Below are 21,077 nucleotides of genomic sequence, written 5' to 3' on the forward strand. Positions count from 1 at the left end.
CTCTCTCGAAACGTAGTGTTAGAATAAGTATAGATTAAAACACTAGACAATGGATATGTCCAATTAACATTGCATGCTATGGGAGTACTTTTGTCAGGTATAAAAGTATAATATAAGTAAAATATAATGTTTAATAGAGAGTTCTAATAAAGCAATATGCTATAAAATTTTCCTCCATTTTATATTTTTAATTATAAGCTCTGTAATCACAGACCATTGTGAAATACATACTCAATATTCTGCTATATTTACTTCTCACGGGTTAACTGCACCGAACTGAAGGTCATATGTAGAAGCTATGAATTTTGTGACACAAAATAAAATATATCATAATAAGGTATTGTTTGATTAATTTTTAACTGTTCTTGCTTGGTACACAATATCTTAAAATGGAATTTGGTGCATGTTTTTTGGGACCAGCAGAAGGCACACTTTGTGATTGTAAAAGTTCTTTCTGTATATCTGGGGGAAGTTGTGAAAAAACTGAAGGGTCTACACCTGGTGGGCAGTTATTCCATTGTACTGCTGATAATGAATGACAATTTGTATTTCTGCTATCACTTACTGATACATCACTACTATCATACGTTGACAAAACTTCCTTTTGTATATCTGGTGGTAACTGTGCTACAATGGTCATATCTAACTTGTTTTCTTTTACAGATGACGGTGTTTGAAACCAATCTTCTAATTTCCTCTTTTTTGGCAACTTTTCCTCTTTGAATGATACTACTTCTTTTGAAGAACAACTTTGATCACTACCCTCAACATTATCAACACTGACGTTCATTGATTCTTTTGGTAAACCTATTATATTCTTTCCAAAGTATGAAAGTATAGAACCTTTTCCATCATCAACGTTTTGAAATTTTGTGAATGATACTCCAAGAAGCGTAAGATGAAAGTGATTAGAGGTGTCAACAATTTTATGGAATAACTTCATTATAACCTGCACCAACAGTTCAATAGTGTCTGAAGAAAGTTGATTCACTCCTGCAGAAAACACTGGCACTGGTATTGTGCATTGCCTACTTTCACGCTGACTGATCTTGGTGGTTACGTCAAACTTCCTAGCTGTAACCTTTACTGTCATCGGTCTTCTTCCATCTTCCGCAACTAGTTTTAAAAGTCGTTTCAGCAGTGTCTCAAGTTTCTCCCTAACCTCAGCAACTGCACCGATCTTCCTGAATGCATCTTCCAAACCAATTGATTGTGGTCTACCTGTACATTTCACAAGAGACTCATCTATTCCAAAGCTTAAGTTTTTAATCCGTGATGCTGTTTCTTCTCCCAGTAACTTCTGTAACACTCCCATAGAACAGTTTTGGAGATCTGTTACGGAAGAAATACCTTGAGGTTCAAGAACTTCACTCATGTGATGTCCCACACCAGGAATTGCCCTTACATGCTTCAAGCTTTCCATCAGAATCAATACGTTACCTGGAAAAAGAGTTGTTTGTTGATTAGGCTTGTGAGTTTCACCAACTAGTTTTGCAAGAACTTTATTATGAGCTATCCCAGCACAACACGTTATGCCTAACTCTACTTTCAATGTGTTCCTTATTTCCGCAGCAATATCTGATCCAATACACAATCTTTCATGACAGCCACATTCACATTTTGATGTTCGATCACAATACACATGCCCTACCACTTCACTTCTAAAGTTTCCACTATCAATTCTTTTTGCAACCAATTCTGTAACATCAATAAAATTCTCATCTAACCCAAGCTTCTCCACCTTTGAACTGAACCTCTGGAGAACACCAGTTATATTGGTTGACATACGCCTGTAATCACTTAGGTCCTCTCCAGACACAAGAACTAGATTCTTGCATAGCTTCATTGCTTCAGAAATTAGCATGCATTTCTTGATTCCATACTCACGTGCAACATAATTTGAGGTAACTACAATGTTCTTCTGTTTGATTCCAAGAGGAATATCTTTCAGTGCTGGGTTCTTGAGCATTTCCACTTGGGCATAGAAGCAATCCACATCCACATGAACAATTGTTCTTTCATGATTATGAATTACTCCAAATTCTGCTAACTGCTCAAAATCATCCTCCATTTCTGAAATGTCAAAAGAAAACATGAATTTTTTAGCAATAAAATGAGAATTATAACAATAAGTCAACTACAGACTTACCAATAATTTATAAAGCTCTAACCTCAACATTAGTTCATGCGTAATCTTCTGGATGATCATGATATAATCTACAACTGAAATCAAAGTATAAAAAAGTGTCTCTTGGGTGCAGAAATGGATTAATATAGACCAGTGATGGCTAGACTCTACATCCTTATTGCCATTTGGTGGTTACCGATGGGAGTTAACAACACTGCAGGCTCGTCTTTGTGTCCGTGTTGTGAATGCGTGTGCTTTGCTCATTTGCGTTGTGATTGCTTCCTTGCGTTCGTGGTGCGTTGTGCATGTGTATGGTGCATGCAGATGAACAGGTTCCACACACTTGTAGATAGTGTAAAATACGTTTATCCCCAGTAATAATTTAGTGCATCGTTCAAAACCATGCTTGCAGACAGCCGGCATCTCTTCGGGTAAGTACATTTTTCTTTTTACGATTTCTGTTCACAATAGCCCCACTAACCATTCACAGGTAGCCCCACAAACCATTCGCGTTAGCCCCACAAAACATTCACTTCAGCTCCAAAAATATGCACAGGTAGCTCCACGAACCATTCATGGGGACGAGGTATGCCTACGAGGTTAGGTTAGGCCTGCTAGGTTAGGTTCCATTAGCACTCATTTCACCCCTAAATATGTGCTTCATTATCAAAAAATTTCCTCAGTATGGTCAATTACGCATATCTGGACAACATCGGTTTTTATCGATTTCCTCCTCCAGGTTTTGGGATTTACGTTGTTGAATTCCTTATACAATAAGCTTTCCAACGATATATGACACGTATTCCTTAGGAAAAGGACGTAAAGTAGAGTCTTACCCCAGTGGCTGCAATCGGGTGCCAAAATTGGAGGACAAATACAGTATATTTCCCAAGGTTTAGCATAGTGCTGGGGCAAAAGTAGGGAGGCAACAGCCCCCCTAAGCCCCCTAATCGCTGATACTGCTATAGATACAATAATTCACAAACAAGCAACTATTGATAAAGTACCGTATGCAAGTCCTTCACACATTGCCTATTGCAAAGCATTTGATATTCTCTGACAGAGTTGTTTTTTTTAAAAAAATAGATCCTGAATTAATCAAATTAATTCCAGTTTCATCATTCTCACATTATATCTTGAATATAGAGTTCATGAAAAGTTCTTGGAACTTCATATGTAAAAATTCAACAAATGGCAATTCACTTTCAACATAAGTCTTATTAAAAATTATTCTATAGTATTATTTTTTTTCTCTTTGGTGAATGAGAAAATGGCTAATATACCTGAAAAGAAATCAGTAGAGCAAATGATTTGTGTATTGACGTAAGAATTCAATGAATGTATATTACTTATTTTTTAAAAAAATATTTTTCTGAGTAATAACAACATGCATTTACTTCCCCCAGAAAAGAAGTGGATATTCTTCTAAATACATGCATTTCCTGTTCATACCTTAGTTGAGACACGAATAGAACAGAATTGATTGGCTGATTGTACACAGATTTTAGATACATTATTGCGAGGGTCATTTGGAAAGTGACTTCTGTTTGGGTATAAAAGAAACACCAGGACATTGTGAGAGTTTTTATTATATACAACTGAGAGAGACAACTCTAAGCTATTTTTCTACATAAGCACAGTGGCTCTTGAGACACTTATTATATCGGCGAACAAGGTTTGCAATACCCTTGTCAAAGAAATCTGCCACCTGTGCATCCAGCCATGCAGTAACACTGTGCTTCAGCTCCTGGTCATTGTTGAAGCGCTGTGCCCCTAGCCACATCATCATTTGTGGAAAGAGGTGATAATCCTAGGGGGCAAATCTGAGCTGTAAGGAGGGTGGTCAAACAATTCCCACTGAAAATGTTGAAGAAGGTCCTTGGTTCGAGCAGCAGTATGCGGGCGAGCATTCATGCAAGATAACAATGCCAGAACTCAACATGCCACGTCGCCTGTTTTGCATTGCTCGTCGCAATTTCTTCAAGATTTCACAATACAGTTGGGCATTGATTGTTGTGCCTCGTTCCAGGAACTCCACCAACAGTATCCCTTTTCTGTCCCAAAAAACAGTTGCTCAAGGACAATGTTACTGCATGGCTGAATGCATATGCGGCAGATTTCTTTGATATGGGTATTGTAAACCTTGTTCCCGAATATGATAAGTGTCTCAACAGAAACGATGCTCATGTAGAAAAATATCTTACAGTTGTTGTCTCTTTTAGTTGTATATAATAAAAACTCTCACAATGTCCTGGGGTTTCTTTTATACTCAACAGAAGTTACTTTCTGAATGACCATCGTATTACAAAGAATTTAGGACCAAGGCTATAAATGTAATTAAGTAGTGTAATTGATGATACAACCAGGACCACTTACAAGTGTAGAAAAGGAGAGGCTATTTGATTGAATAATCCGATTTGCTTACACTTAAAACAATGCCAAGAGGGGCCTATACCCCAATTCTTCCAGTGTGATATGCTCTTAATTTTAAGAATTTTGAATTCTAGTGTAGAAAGGGTGAAGCCCCTCAGACAGATTTGCTTATACTTAAAACTATGCCAAGTTCCCATATGATCTTATTGCTTATAGTGTGTTTTTCTGTCAAAATCCCAGGAATTGAATTCTAGTGTAGAAATGGTGATCCCCCCCCCCCTCAGATTGATTCTGCCATGTATATTAATATAAAGCTTATAGCCACTGGGTTCTAAGGCCCAGTGGAGTGTGGTGCATAGCCCCATGGTTTTTATTGCCTTGTAATCGGGAGGCTCGGGTTTGAATCCTGGTAAAAATGTGAAGCCTCTCCTGATGGCAAAATGTTAATATTGTTGCCTTGTAATTGGGAGGCTCGGGTTTGAATCCTGGTAAAAATGTGAAGCCTCTCCTGATGGCAAAATGTTAATATTGTTGCTTTGTAAACAAGAGGCTCGGGTTCGAGTCCTGATAGATTGAAATACATGTTGCAAAATAATATCTCCATATGTGAGATTTTGAGAATAATTATTCCTAGTTGATAGCCCCTAGATCTTAAACCTGGTAAAAGTGTTATACAACAGCATAAAAAAGCAAAATTATTTTATATTTTGGGATCACCCGAGCCTAGGTTTTGCTGTTGTTTGGGTATAAAAGCACCAGCTCAGCCATTAACTGCTGTTATAATTGTTTTGACATATTGTCCATAGTTCTGTTTTTTTCGGACCAGGAAATTGTATATAATAAACAACAACAAAAATGCCAAGTCAAAAATATTGCAATCAGTGTAATAAAAATATATCTAGTTCTCATTGGGCTAGGCACCGGCATATTTGCAACCGTAAGAAAAGCAGAAAGGCCACAAAAATGTGCCCAAGATGCCATAAAATATTAAGCAAGGCATATTACAAATGGCATAGGTGTAATTCTTATGTACAGTCATCAGCATTGCCCCCGCAACCATCTACATCTGGTCTGAAAAGAAAGCACGAAGCACCTGTTAATGCTGGACCTGCAAAGCAGCCACGCTATGCACCACCTATCCATAGCAGTTTTAACGGCCAATTAAGGGATTACCGTTTTGTATCAGAGCCAAGATGTGGCATTGAGAATTTTTTGAACAATATAAATCCTGATCTGCAGGCAATTCTAAATGCACAAAATGGGTCTTATAAGCTGTCCCTCAAATTGTTTGTACAATATAAGAAACCAAATGGCACAAAATTTACACAGCCCCACATAACAGAAACTGTACCTGTATATTCAAATTCAAATTCAAACAAAATAATAAGCAGTTTAATAGTTCAATTAAATATTAAACACTCTGAATTTGCGGCAAAAGAGTCTGGATGGAGCCTATGCGGTTCTCCACACAAGTTATATGTTAATATTTCTGAATTCAGCCCATTACAAGGATCTACATATTTGCCATTACCTGCCAATATTAAAAACAAACAAGCCGTGGTTAATATAAAAAATAATGACCAGAAATGCTTTTTGTGGTGTATTTTAGCTGCTTTGTATCCAGTTTCAAGGCATCCTGAGAGAATAAGTTATTACAAACAACATGAACATGATTTTGACGATGCAATGGAGGGTTTGGAATATCCAATGTCTGTTCAGAATATTGATAAATTTGAAAAAAGGGCCAAGCATATCAATGGCAAACAATTATCTATTAATGTATTTATTTGTTCTACTGGCCGTGGCAATTGCTTGATAGAACCTCTCAGAATCAGTACACTTGATGATGAATCTGCTATTCCGATTGATCTGCTCTTAATTGAAGGGGATGATACACACCATTATACTCTGATACATAATCTTGAAGCTTTAGTCAGAAAACAACTAGACAAAACTCATAGAATATTTAAGTTGTGCAGAAGATGTTTGTCTGTATTTGATGGTCAAAAAATGGTGAAAGGGGTTCGGGAAGAGAATGCAGAAATTGCTAAAAACAAGTTAATTGAGCATCTGAAATACTGTGGGAATCATAAACCTGTTCATATGGTGATGCCCAATCCAAGTGAAAATTGCAAATTCAAAAAGTTTGAAGCCTTGTCGGAACACCCAGCATATATTGTCTGTGATTTTGAATCGAACCTCAAACCTCTTGCATTCTGCAATCCAGATCCTGATGAATCTTCAAATACACCATACCAGCTACATGAACCTTCCAGCTTTTGTTATACAGTTATACGGGATGGTGTAGCTAGTGAGCCACACTTATACATGGGACCAAATGCCATCAAAATATTTGCACATAGAATAGAAAATGAGTGCCGTGACATAGCATCTAACATCTTATTAAAATCAAAACCCATGTTGCCTTTAACAGAGGAACAGATTGAAGATTTCAACAATGCAGAAAAATGCCCGGTATGTGATTGTGAATTTTCAGATACAAATATCAAGGTGAAACACCATTCTCATACAGATGGTAAATTCTTAATGGCCCTGTGTAATAGCTGTAATATTAAGATCAAGAGACCAAGATTTGTCCCCATATTTTGCCATGGAGCATCCAATTATGATTTTCATCATCTGATCAGGTACGAGGGGTTTGAGAAGCAGAATTTAAATATTTTAGCTGAAAATGATGAGAAATATATATCTATTAGCAAGATAATTAAAGTTGATGGTGTTCCTATTCACATAAGATTTCTTGATTCTTACAGAATTTTATCTGCTAGCCTGGCTACACTGGCCACTCAATTACCTGATGATCAATTCAAAATCACACGTGCCTTGTTTCCAAATCAGGACCTGAAATTAATTAGGCGGAAGGGTGTATATCCATATGACTATGTTACAGATTTTTCTAAATTTGATGAGTGTTCCCTGCCACCACAAGAAGAGTTTTACAGCAAAATCAGAGGATCTGGAATCACTGATGATGATTATCACCATGCTCAGTTGATGTGGAACAATTTAAAATGCAAGACATTTGGTGATTATCACAAGGCATATTTGAAACTTGATGTGACCCTCTTAGCTGATATACTGCAGGCATTCAGAAAATCTTCTATGGAAAATTATAAACTGGACCCAGTGTATTTTTACAGTGCCCCGGGCCTAGCATGGGCCGCAATGTTTTTCAACACCAAAAAGCTATTGGATCTGATCCAAGATCAAGATATGTATCTGTTTATGGAGAAATGTATAAGAGGAGGGATGGTGCAATGTTCCCAGAGATATGCCAGAGCAAATAACAAATATATGCCTGATTATGATCCAGCACGGCCATCAAATTATATAACGTATTTAGATGCAAACAGCCTCTATGGTCACGCCATGATGGATAAATTGCCATATGCAGGGCTTGAATGGGTTGAAGATTTCAATATTGAAGATCTTAAGAATTTTGATGACCGTGAACATGGCCTCTTCTTAGAGGTTGATCTGATAATTCCAGATCATTTGCACAAGAAATTTTCTGATCTGCCCCCAATTCCTGAGGTTCAGTGCTCACCTGGCTCTAAACAGAAGAAGCTCATGATGACACTGGAGCCGAAACAAGGCTATGTCATATATTACAAAAACCTCCAGTTCCTGATGAAACATGGTGTCCAAGTGACCAAAGTTGGCAAAGTTTTGAGGTTCAGGCACTCAGAATGGTTGAAACCATACATTGATACAAACACGGAGCTTCGAACATCTGCAAAGAGCCAATTTGATAAGGGCTTGTTTAAATTGATGGTGAATTCAGTGTATGGCAAAACTATTGAAAATGTCAGGAAACATACCGATGTTAAAATAATTACTGACCCCAGCCTGAGCAAAAAATTGGTTGCAAAGCCCAACTTCAATTACAGAAGAATTTATGATGAGCACATGGCACTTTTCAACATGAAAAAAACAAAGATCAAATTTGATAAACCTATTTATGTAGGGGCTGTGATATTGGAATTGGCCAAATTACATATGTTAACATTGTATTATGATGTGCTGAAACCTTTTTATGGTGATCGTGTAAAATTATTGTACATGGACACGGATAGTTTTATTCTTGATATTCAAACAGAAGATGTTTATCAAGATATGTCACAGCCTGAATTGTTTCAATACTTTGATACCAGTGAACATACAAAGATTCAACACCACCACAACAAAAAGGTGCCTGGCAAGTTAAAAGATGAGACACTTGGTGATGTTATTGTGGAATTTGCTGGGTTAAGTGCCAAGGTGTATACTTTTAAAACATGTAGTGGTGCTGCTGCCAAAAAGGCCAAGGGCGTTGGCAAAGTAACTGTGGAAAAAGATCTTGAATTTGAAGATTATAAAAATTGCATCAAATCCCAGAATTCAATCAAAACATCAGAAAATAGAATTCAGAGTGAGGATCACTTGTTGACTACAAATGTTGAAAGGAAAGTGGCTCTGGACCCACATGATGATAAGAGATGCATTTTATCATGTGACATACATACTTTACCTTGGGGGCATTGTGATTTGAAAAATGGGAATCAATGCCCAATTACAGAGCATGATTTGAAATAAATAAACATGCCTATGAACTTATTTGGGTTCAAAAAACAGGCTATTATGGAGCTGCCGACACCACAACCCTCTTCTGATATGCTGTCTAAACTGAGTGGCTTGTTAATTATTCATCTGAACAGCATACTTACAGATGTTGATGATGAAACAGGCAAAATATTGTACATATTTAACAATAATTTAAATCATTACCAATTACCTGTAGGTGGGCAATTGCAATTTATTACAACCCCTGAGGGTGATGTCAAGATTTCAGTAGGGAGAAATATTTATAGAATTAAGCACTCAAACATGATTTCTGGCACTGTATATACTGTTTCTGCTGGTGACTGCTTATATATTGAGGTCCCTGGATCATATGACAAGCTTATACCCTTTTTTATAGAATTAAGAATCAGATACTCTATAATAAATAACCATTAAAACAAAAATGCCTAATGATATATTTGGCCATACAAGGCATGAAGATCACAGTGATGAGATTCTGATGCTTGATGTCAGAGTCAAGAAATTAAGAAGTGATTTACAAGCTTTACAAACTACACTCAATGCCAGTCTTCAATTAGAAATTACAAATTTGCAATCACAATGCATGGACCCTCTTCTTAAAATTGATTCTGAACTCAAAGTGCTGCTTCAGAAATATACTGATTTGGCAACATTGGATAATTTTCAAAGTTTAGAAGAAGCTGTAGCAGCTCTTCAAGCCAAATTTAAGACCCAGACCACCAATTCTGAGCAATTGAAACAACAATTGGAAGAGCAAATAAATAATGTCCAGGCACAGCTCCAAACAATTGTCAAAAGCATAAAATCACAAGAAGATTTTGATCTAGTGATTTCCACTCTGAAAGAACAGATTCAATCACTCCAAATACCTAATCTGGATCCTCTGCACAATGCCATAGCCGAGGTTAAAGAAAAAATTGAGACACTTGAAAACTTTATGAACAATTTGCCATCTTCTGATGCTTTGAATGCAATAACTCGGAGTGTTGCCAACATTAAGCTGCAACTTGAAACATATGAAGATTTTGGAAAAATTCAAAGTACCATAACCCATCTTGAAGGTACAATAGCAGCAGTGCAAAATGATTTGGCAAATGTACTAGAATCCCGATTGCCTGGGATTGTAGATACACTTGTCAGTGTCCAGCAACAAATTACAAAGCTTGAAAACCTCAACACTGAATCTGAGCTATCTCATTTTCATCACTTGATCGATGATATCCAAACAAAGCTTGAAATTTTACAACAATCAACACCCACTCAGGCAGATATAGCCCTGCTCCAAAATGCTATGCAAAATGTGGCTGATGCTTCTGAATTAAACAATGTGAAATTGGCACTTGAATCTTTGCAAAATACAGTATCAAATCTGCCTACATCACAGGAACTTAAAAATATTAAGAGGGCAGTGAATAGGATATTGAAATCAGAAGATATCAAGAATATCCAGAGAGAGATCAAACATCTCACTCAGACAGTGGCCACTCTACCAACCAATCAACATATTAATGAACTGCATGCCCTGTTTGAGGATATCAGAAGACAGGTCCATGATCTTACTGCTCAAAATTCAAAATTGGCAGTTGTTGAAAATTTGCAACAAATTGTAGCTAATATCAAGCAACAGCTAGGGACCATGGAATCCAATCAAGCAAATGCTCTGTCTGTTTTTGCCACCCAGCTTCAAGAGATTGTGCAACAATACAAGAAACTTATTGTGGACATAAAGATCAAGCCAGGCCATGATGATGTTGTTAGGACCATCAATGAGCACCTTGAATCTGTAACAAGCAGATTGCTTACAGCAGAAAAAGAAATAACAGGCATAATCGAGAATCCAAAACATACAGTAATTCTTGAATTGTACAGCATCCCCAACAAAGAATATGATTCTCCATTTACACCAGGTGGCAAAATATATATGCTGTCCCCTGCACAATTTTATTATCAATTTTTTGTTGGGGGCACACTGAGACCAATCAAGATCAAATATTGGCTTCAACCACAGGCACACCACTACCCTGCCTTATCAATAACAAATGCTGATAACAAAATAAAAATCACCAGTGTAGAGTTAGAGGATATTACAGACCCCAATACATTAGAAACAGCCTATACTGAAGATGATGGCTCTCTGGAATTTAAAATACAAATAGGGGACAAATTATATTTAGAAAATCCTGCAGTATCAGCTGCTGAACACCCCATAGTTGCAATATTCCTGTTTACATATTATGTCTAGAGAAATTATTGTTGATGAATTACACAGACAAGCCAGACATAATTTTAAGAGACTCCCAGTAGTTACAAAGGGCATAGATGATTTATGGCAGAGCGACTTGATTGAAATGGCAAGTGGGCAGTTGAAAAACTTAGACAAAATCAACAAGGGCTACAAGTATCTACTCACTGTAATAGACACATTTTCAAAATTTGCCTGGGCTGTGCCACTCAAATCCAAGACTGGAGCATGTGTTACAGAAGCCTTCAGGACAATCATCAATCAGAGTGGAAGATCACTGCGCTATTTGCAAACAGATAATGGCAAAGAATTTTATAATTCTGTGTTCCAACAATTTATTAAAAGCCAGTCAATAAAACATTACTCGAGTTACAGTGATCTCAAGGCCTCAATTGTAGAGAGATTCAACAGAACCTTAAAAAATCTTATGTATAAACAATTTACACTTCAAGGTAATTATAAATGGATTAATATTCTTCCAGAACTTCTACAAAAATATAACAACTCGGTCCATTCCACAATCAACATGAAACCCTCTGAAGTAACTTCATCTGATGAGCAAAAATTGATCAGGACTGTTTATTATCCTAGATACCAGCCAACAACAAGAAAAGCCAAATACAGGGTGGGTGATCAAGTAGGAATCAGCAAATATAAGCACTTATTCAAAAGAGGCTTTACAAGAAACTGGAGCACTGAATTATTTACAGTGGTTCAAGTTAAACCCGGGACCCTTAACACATATATAATAAAAGATCATCGAGGAGAAATTCTCAAAGGCAGGTTCTATGAACAAGAGCTCAGCAAAACTAAACAGCCTGACACATATCTCATAGAAAAAATCATCCGCAGGAAAGGCAACAAGTTATTTGTCAAATGGCTAGGTCTCCCAGAACACAGCTGGATCGATGCAAACAAAATAATAATATGAGCACCTGGGATGTTATAAAGAGGCTGCCAGAACCTGAACAGCAGATTAAGAGAAATGGCAACTTGCTGCCTGATAATATTAGGTGTCTTATTGTTGGGCCATCTGCTTGTGGTAAAACTACATTAATGGTTGATAATTTTTTATTGGCACCCAACTGGTTAGACTGGAAAAACAGGCACTTGTATATCTTCTCTAAGAGCTTGGAACAATTAAAATATCAGCAGCTGATGAAGCTATATGATGGATTGGATATAGCCACTTTTGAACCAGATGTTAAGCCACTTCACGAATGTCTCGATAATTCTGTTGTTGTGTTTGATGACGTTATACTGGATAATCAAAACAAGGTTAGGAATTTCTTTACACAGGGGCGGCACAAAAACATTGATTGCTTCTACCTGGCACAGACTTTTTCTAAAATTCCGAAGCAGCTGATCCGAGACAACAGCAATTTTATATGTGTGTTTCATCAAGATCATACCAACCTCAAACACATACATGATGAATATGTAGGTGGGGACTTGAGCTACAATGATTTTTCCAAGTTTTGCAGCAAGTGCTGGAACCAGGACAGTTATGGGTTTGTCACAATTGATATGACAAGAACACCCAATAGTGGCAAATACAGAAATAAAATCAACGATTTTCTAGACGTTGAAACATATATAAATAACCATGAAAAGGCCAATTATTGATGATCTTAAGTTAAGAGATTATCTTGTAAAAAGATTTAAGGGATGGAAATCAGAGAACCGGGGAATTTATGAAAAACACAAACAAACAGAACAGCCTGTAATTGATGCTATTAATAATTTAGGTAAGAATATCAAAACTGTTACAGAGCAAAATCAAGATTTGATCACAGAGCTTGTACCTGTAGCTGCAAGGAACATATTAGATTATCCATTCACCCCACTTTCCAGTATTCATACACCTAGTCCTATTGCTCCTAGAAGAATTGAAGCTACTGAGGATCCTATTGAATTGGGTCTTCTTGCTCAAAAATATTTAACCACACCTAAAGACAATAAAGATGAGGTCTTTGGCTTATATGCTGACACAGAGCTTGATGGCAGCATCATTCATAGAATTGGCAATTTCAGAGTAACTTTTATGGGGGATGATCTGATTGTTTATTCAGAATCTCGTCTCGGAGAAAAAGGTGGTTTTGTTAAGTACCCCGGCACGCCTGGGTTGTGGGAACTGATGACTAGGAAAAGGCCTGGCAGCTATACAGATCAAGATTATGAACATTACAAAGAAATATTAATAAAATCAGATGCTCTATACCAGAACAATGATCCCACACAAAAAAGGGTTAAGTCGAGCAGTGGGGCAAAATACAATAATTTAATCAAGCCCATATGGTCACAGATCAAGACTGGCAGTGGAATCAAACAATACAACACCCTGCCTAAAGAATTTGTGTGGGTTGATGATGTCAGGAAACTTGTAGATAGGTTATTGGTGATAGCTGGGGAGGAAAATGCTGGCAACCACAATTTTTACAATGAAAAGGTTGGAATTATGGACATGATAAGCACAAAATTGTCTAATTTTATAGTGAATGACCCTAAGGGCATTGGATATCTTATAAAAATTATTAATACTCTACCCCCCAAATTTTGGAATATTTCTGAGGGTCGGGGCTTGGTTAATGACATTATAAACAAGCTGCCATTTGAACTACACATTCCAGGCTATCAGTATTGTGGTCCAGGCACAAAATTGGATCATAGATTAAACAGAGGGGATCCTGGTGTAAATCCCCTAGATGCTGCTTGTAGAGACCATGACATAGCATACAACACACATTCTGATCTTGACAAGAGACATGTTGCAGACAAGAAATTAGAAGAGGCTGCATTTCGTAGATTTGTAAGCAAAGATGCTTCTTTGAGTGAAAAAATAGCAGCATTGGGGACCACCATAGCTATGAGCACCAAACAAAAACTGGGGTGGGGGTTGTAAATATGTATATAATAAACCTACAATGAAGGCCAAGGGTGTTATGTATCAAATACCTTATGCAGGTCTCAAATCTCTTAAAACTATTGATAGTCTCTTGACCAAAAAGCAGCGCAAGAAAAAAAGCTCTTGTCTTGCAAAGGGCCATGGTATGAAATTGTTGCTTAGTACCCCCCAATTAAAAAAATTACAGCAATCAAGAAAAAAATCACATGTGGGGGGATTCATATTTACCATCCCTGCCATCTTAGCAGCACTTGGGGCTGTTGGGAGCTTGGCTGGGGGATCAGCTGCCATAGCAAAAACAGTAATAGATGCCAAGAAAAATAGGGCAGAATTAGATGAGCAGAAGCGCCATAACCTGGCAATGGAGAAAAAAGGCAAAGGTGTTAAGAGAGCCATGAATAAGTTTAAAAAAAACAAGAGCCGCTTACAAACCAAGATATTGAAGCTTTAATCAAGCCACTGGGCATCAAAAATTTTAGAGGTGTGTACATGTCTGATTCTTTGCCAGAACAACCACTCAACAAAGAGTGTGGCATTGTTAATTTGGATGAGTACAAAAATCAGGGCACTCACTGGATTTGTTATCTTAAATATTTAAACAATGAGGCATTTGTGTTTGATTCATTTGGAGGTGATCCACCTGAAAATTTAGTAAAATATCTAAAATCAACTAATCTTTATTACAATAATGCCCGTGTTCAAAACTTCAAAGATGTTAATTGCGGACATTTGTGTTTATCTGTTCTCAGATATCTGTCTCAAATAAATAAACCATCAATTGAAAATTTTCAAAAAGCCTTGTGGTATCTGAAACATCATGGGGGTATTCCATCTCACCAGCCAAAATTCAATATTGAAACTCAAATTGCATGATGATATAGTGTATCCCAAAACAATAGCTCTCAGGGCATTTTACGGCATGTACCTGATCCCTAATATTACACACCACAACAATACAATTGCAGTAGGGGATCAAAAAATTGTCATCACTCCAGGGCAATATAATCTGTCCACTCTAAATGCTCAGTTACCCAGAGGTATAGTATTAACTCAAAATTCTGTCACTCACAGAGTAGAGATTGTATCTGCTACAGAAACAGTGGATCTGGGTACTATAGGAGAGCTGTTAGGCTTTGAGAACAACACAAAACTTGAAGCGGCCATCAAACACACTGCTATGAATATACCTAAATTCTTAGCCATAGAGACTCTGAATATTCACTGTAATGTGGCCGAGGGTATGATCACCAAATCAAATGGCATAGGCACTCACAAACAAACTGGCATCATTGCAACATTTAAACCTAATTCCGAATTCATGGAGCCCATCATCTACAATCCATCCCCAACATTATATTTTCCTGTGTGCCATAATAGAATAGATTACATTGAATTGATGGTCACTAATGAAAAAGAAGAATTAGTTGATTTTGCTGGAGCCACAACAACTGCTATCATAGAGATTAACATTTAAATAAAAATACATACAATGGAAAATATTGAGAGTTATGAGCTACAATCATTCCCCCCAAACAGGAGGACATTTGCAAATTTAAATCAACCCAACACAGAGATTGAGGTTGATCTTGATGTAGGGGATGGATTTATACACCCCCACAGAGCAGATCTATACATCAAATTTGATGTTGTAAAGCTGGATGGAACAGATTATCCGGCAAATTCAAATATAAGATTGGTAGACAATTTTGTGCCGCATCTGTTCTCTGAAATTGAGATCAGAAAGCATGGCGTTGTTATAAACAGAGTAGATTATCCCGGTATTACCTCCACAGCTTTGGGCACTCTAAAATTATCCAAAACCGAGGCTTCATACTACAAAATCGGTGGATTTGAAGCTGGTGATAAGATATTATCTAAGAACCACACAGTGCTGTTCCCCATGCGCCTGTTGCCAGGATTCTTTTCGGATTACAAAGATATTATGTGGAAGGGCGGGTTAAGAATTACATTTAGAAGAGCTGCAAATGATAATAATGCTTTGATGAGGTACAGCACATTAAACTCTACAGGGGAAGCTCTGCCTAATACCTTACCAGATGCAGGCAAATGCATTATTCAGACTATGGAGCTAAGAATCCCTGTTGTTGAATATGAGGCCAGTTATGCTCTTAAATACAAAGCTGATATAATAAAAAATCCACAGATTCCTCTGCAATTTTACACATATCAATGCGTACAGAAGCCCGCATCTGGCACATATTATGAGTTTGATGCTACAAATTCATTCTCCAGCATACAATACGACATGCCTGATTTTGTGGTGGTACTGTTTCAGACTGGAAGACACAATAATCAGGAAAAAAATTCAAGTAGATTTGATAGCTGCAACATCAAGAACATATATCTTAAAAATGGCAGAAATGAGGTTTTTCCTAGAGAAAATTACAATTTAGACATGTCCAAGGATGATTTTCTCAAATTATATGAGGCATTTTCTTCCTTCAAGCGTGTCACTACTGGCAGTACTGACATGTATTACGCACCAGATGAATTCAAGACACAGAGACCCATGTTTGTAATCAACACTTCAAAAAGGAAACAAGTTGTGGTTAATGACAGGACAAACATTAAAATTATCTGTGAATTCCATGAGGCATTACCCGATGACACCATATGTAGTGTTATTCTCATAGGTGAAAAATCATATGTTTATGATGTAAGAAATGAGAGAGTCACGGAGCAATTCTAGAGGTCCGATTCAAACACAGAAGCCCCTTGATTACAAAGCAATAATACCAACACTTTGCTGTCAGAGAGGCCCCAGACACTCTACCAGCTTTGAAACCTCAACTGTATTATCAGCTAGCAGTGAATATCTTATGTGTGGGCAGTTGTATATATTTCAATTTTTTATCAGGACTCGAACCCAAAGCCCCTGATTACAATGCAACAATATTAACACTTCTCAATATGGAATATGCCCACATTTTACTGGGTTCTGAGACCTTAATGCAGACAAAATTGGATTTTGAACTGCCATAATATTTTCTAAGTCTTTGCCTGGGCTCATATTATCAGAATAGAATTGCTTTCAGCATGAAGGGGGTGCAGTTCATTGCCACTGTGTGAAAATATGTATTTTTATCTCAATAATCTTTGTTACACTTTTACATGTTGCAGACATGTTACACTTTTCCCCTGTCGCACAGAAAGATTAATGGCCCCTTCAGTGAATCGTACAGAAAAATCATTAATGTTCCCTTCTAGCGTGTAGATTTTATCTCTTGCGTGCCGGCAAGACATGCAAACAATTAATTATATTTGCCCGCTTTTCCCCCTATTGTATGGCTGAGCGGGTGGTTCCCAATAGAGAATAATTTTGCTCTGTTGAACAACACTTTTTACCAGGTTTTCAGATCTGGGAGTTGTATATCAACTAGGAATAATTATTCTCAAAATCTCACATATGGAGATATTATTTTGCAACATGTATTTCAATCTATCAGGACTCGAACCCGAGCCTCTTGTTTACAAAGCAACAATATTAACATTTTGCCATCAGGAGAGGCTTCACATTTTTACCAGGATTCAAACCCGAGCCTCCCGATTACAAGGCAATAAAAACCATGGGGCTATGCACCACACTCCACTGGGCCTTAGAACCCAGTGGCTATAAGCTTTATATTAATATACATGGCAGAATCAATCTGAGGGGGGGGGGATCACCATTTCTACACTAGAATTCAATTCCTGGGATTTTGACAGAAAAACACATTATAAGCAATAAGATCATATGGGAACTTGGCATAGTTTTAAGTATAAGCAAATCTGTCTGAGGGGCTTCACCCTTTCTACACTAGAATTCAAAATTCTTAAAATTAAGAGCATATCACACTGGAAGAATTGGGGTATAGGCCCCTCTTGGCATTGTTTTAAGTGTAAGCAAATCGGATTATTCAATCAAATAGCCTCTCCTTTTCTACACTTGTAAGTGGTCCTGGTTGTATCATCAATTACACTACTTAATTATTCTTTATGCATTTACTAAAGCTATTTAAGAGTCGGTGGCCTAATCTCTTGACGTAGTTTGTTATACAATTTAATACCAGCACGTCTATAGCTATGTCACTTCCTTTACTTAAAGAAATGATATATGTCGGTATTTTGAAAAATGTTGCATACTGGATGCCACAAGAGTAAATACTAAGGCTACATAACAGAACTTGTCATTTTAGGAGAGGAAATTCGATTATGTGACATCCTTCTCTACCAGAATAATGTGAGCAGTCCTTTAGTAAGATTATTGCTCTGTCATATCCACGATTAATTAGGCCTTAATTATACTAGTGTCTATATTTGATACAGAAAGGAAATCAAAATGTAGGAGGCGTATTTTTAAAGTACGTACCGTTTTGAAATTCCGCCGCTGCAGCGCTGCAGTCGGTGTCCCGTGCATGCGCACTGTGTTCCTACATCTGTTGGCAAGCCACATACGCCACTGCGGCAACAATCGATCGTGTATACATTTGCTTTTGCGTACTTAAAATGCCTCCGCCGATTGAGAATCCCGCCGACTGTTATTCGTTTTTTTAGTGCTAAAGGCGTGAAAGCAGTTGAAATTCACCATCAGATTTGTGAAGTATACGGACAAAACATTATGAGTGATGGAATGGTATGCAAATGGGTAAGAGCTTTCAAAGATGGCTGAAAGAATGTTCATGACGAGGAACGGAGTGGGTGACCTTCAGTGATCATTGTCGATTTGGTGCAGAAAGTCGACGAAAAAGTTAAAGAGAACAGACGCTTCACGATTTCTTCGTTATCAGAGGAGTTCCCTGAAGTTTCAAGAAGTGTTATCTACGATATTGTTACCGAATGCTACACTATCAAAAATTGTGCTCACAATGGGTACCAAAAATGTTAACTGAGGCGCACAAAAGCAAACGTTTAGGTAGCACCTTGACTTCTCTTGTCAAGATCTCATCGCATCACTGGGAACAATTTGATCATCCTCCATACAGCCCAGATCTAGCACCCAGTGACTACCACGTGTTTCTGCAACTGAAGAAGCATCTCGGAGGTCAGTGCCACGATGACAACGATAGCCTCAAAATGGCCATGTTGCAGTGGCTGTCAACTCAGGCGGCAAACTTCGGTAACAGTTTCATACATCGGAGACACATTTCTTCAATTTTACACAAGAAACTACTTACGGAAATGAGTTTTTTTCAATGTTTACAACGTTTGTCGAGGTATTTTCTTTCATCTGGAATATATTTGACCGGGAAATCATGTATTTTTCAAGAGAACTATCTCAGCGACGCACAATTCCCGTTGCTTTCATTTGCTTGCCCTACGACAACTGGATGCTGCGTATGTTTGATGACGTCAGCCCCTGTCAGTGTTTCAACCCCCTTTTTTGTTTTACTATGCTTGCCTAACCCAACCAAACCTAACCTAACCTTATCGGAAATTTTTTCTGGGGCTATACGTGTATGGTTAGTGGGGCTATCCGTCAGCTACCCGTGCATAATGTATAATTTCCACTGGTGACGAACATGATAGTAGGTATTTTTCAGTGAAGAAGGTTGAAACACTGCATAACCACAATGTGAGTCAAGATGTGCCCGCCATACTGTGTTCTGGAAGCGAAGAAACAAATAAAAAAAGCACTCTGAATGTGAAAAATTGCGTTTGTTTTCGTGTAAAAAACAATCGCACCTTGAACTATGTTCAGCAATACAATTAGTAAGTACGAACCATGCGAAACACAAAATATGCGATTTGAATGTGTCTCCGATCTATGAAACTGTTACCCAAACTTCTATGACAACGGAATACAAAAGCTTGTTGTTCGATATGATAAGTGCCTTAATATTGGTGGCAATTAGGCCTATGTGGAAAAGTAGATAAAAGTGTGGACTTTCATGTAACAATAAAATTGTTACAAAAAGTTTACTTGTTTTTTTGTACATATCAGAACGGTACTTACTTAAACAATACGCTTCGTACTTAGGGTCTCTCCGATGGCGTAATGGTAATGTCATCGCCTTGTAATCAAGGGTTCCCTGGTTCGACACCAGGTGGAGCAACATAATGGTTCGGATGCCACATTGAACTGTAGGTCCAGTCCCGATCAGCCTTTATGTGCATAGAGTTACTGCGCTTAATTTAGATATAATTACTAAATAGGGTAAGACTGTATACATACACATTTTTTTTCTAAAATCAAGGTTACCTTTCTGCAGTTTTTCGAATATTAGCCCGTAAGTACAGAATTTCCGAAAATGGTACTTCATGCACAAACTACGGCTCCTCTTCTCTATATCTGCAGATTACACAAGAATGTCTACGTTTCCTGATATTGTATAGTACGGGAGAAGAAAAGCTAGACAGTCACAAAAAGGCTACATATTTTCTATGCTAACGAAAAATTTTACTCAGTGTGTCCCTTCACCTTGAACTGCATATGTAAACACAGCACAGATTAGAAATAGTAAACACAGTTTGTCTTCTTCTTCTTCTTCTTCTTCTGACCCTGTCAGACAAAACACTGTCGACTTTGGCCAATGTTTCTGTATTTATACTATGGGACATCATTAGTCTGTGGTATGGGATTTCTGTTACACAACTTTTCCTTACAATACGCAACAGATAACACCAAACAATCTTCAATTTTTACACTTTTACATTCTATGTTCTGTTTATAATTCAATTTGACATTTTCGAGCGTATCCATATAAAATCCAAATAATTGGTATTGATAAATCAGATAAAAGAGAAAGTAAAGATATAGGAAATGGAATTTTTAATCTTATCCGATTTTTATATAATATGTTTCGTTGGTGAGAGAATTGATCACA

At 37.4% G+C, this 21,077-nt stretch overlaps 1 protein-coding gene across 2 annotated transcripts; it reads right to left on the reverse strand.

Annotated features, from left to right (window-relative positions):
* Positions 1-129: 129 nt before the first annotated feature.
* PolI (DNA polymerase iota) lies at positions 130-20,725 on the reverse strand. 2 transcript variants are annotated; one of them, XM_083119871.1, is made up of 2 exons: positions 20,672-20,725; positions 130-2,073 (listed from the first exon to the last, which is right to left on the reverse strand). In XM_083119871.1, the coding sequence occupies exon 2, from the start codon at positions 2,069-2,071 to the stop codon at positions 356-358; it is 1,716 nt and encodes a 571-aa protein (XP_082975997.1). In that variant the 5' UTR covers positions 2,072-2,073; positions 20,672-20,725; the 3' UTR covers positions 130-355. The 2 variants fall into 2 exon arrangements, with proteins under 2 accessions (XP_082975997.1, XP_082975996.1); XM_083119870.1 differs by having other exon boundaries at positions 132-2,073; positions 20,453-20,724.
* Positions 20,726-21,077: the final 352 nt, after the last annotated feature.

The sequence above is a fragment of the Lepisma saccharinum genome, chromosome 3 (genome assembly GCF_977018435.1).
Source record: "Lepisma saccharinum chromosome 3, izLepSacc3.1, whole genome shotgun sequence".
NCBI lineage: Eukaryota > Metazoa > Arthropoda > Insecta > Zygentoma > Lepismatidae > Lepisma > Lepisma saccharinum.

Bases quoted from the DNA above. Each gene is read 5' to 3' on its own strand.
- PolI (XM_083119870.1), bottom strand. From the start codon at position 20,513: ATGAAGTACCATTTTCGGAAATTCTGTACTTACGGGCTAATATTCGAA. The intron at 2,074-20,452 runs GTAACCTTGATT...TTGACATTTCAG, and splicing joins ATTCGAAAAACTGCAGAAAG to AAATGGAGGATGATTTTGAG.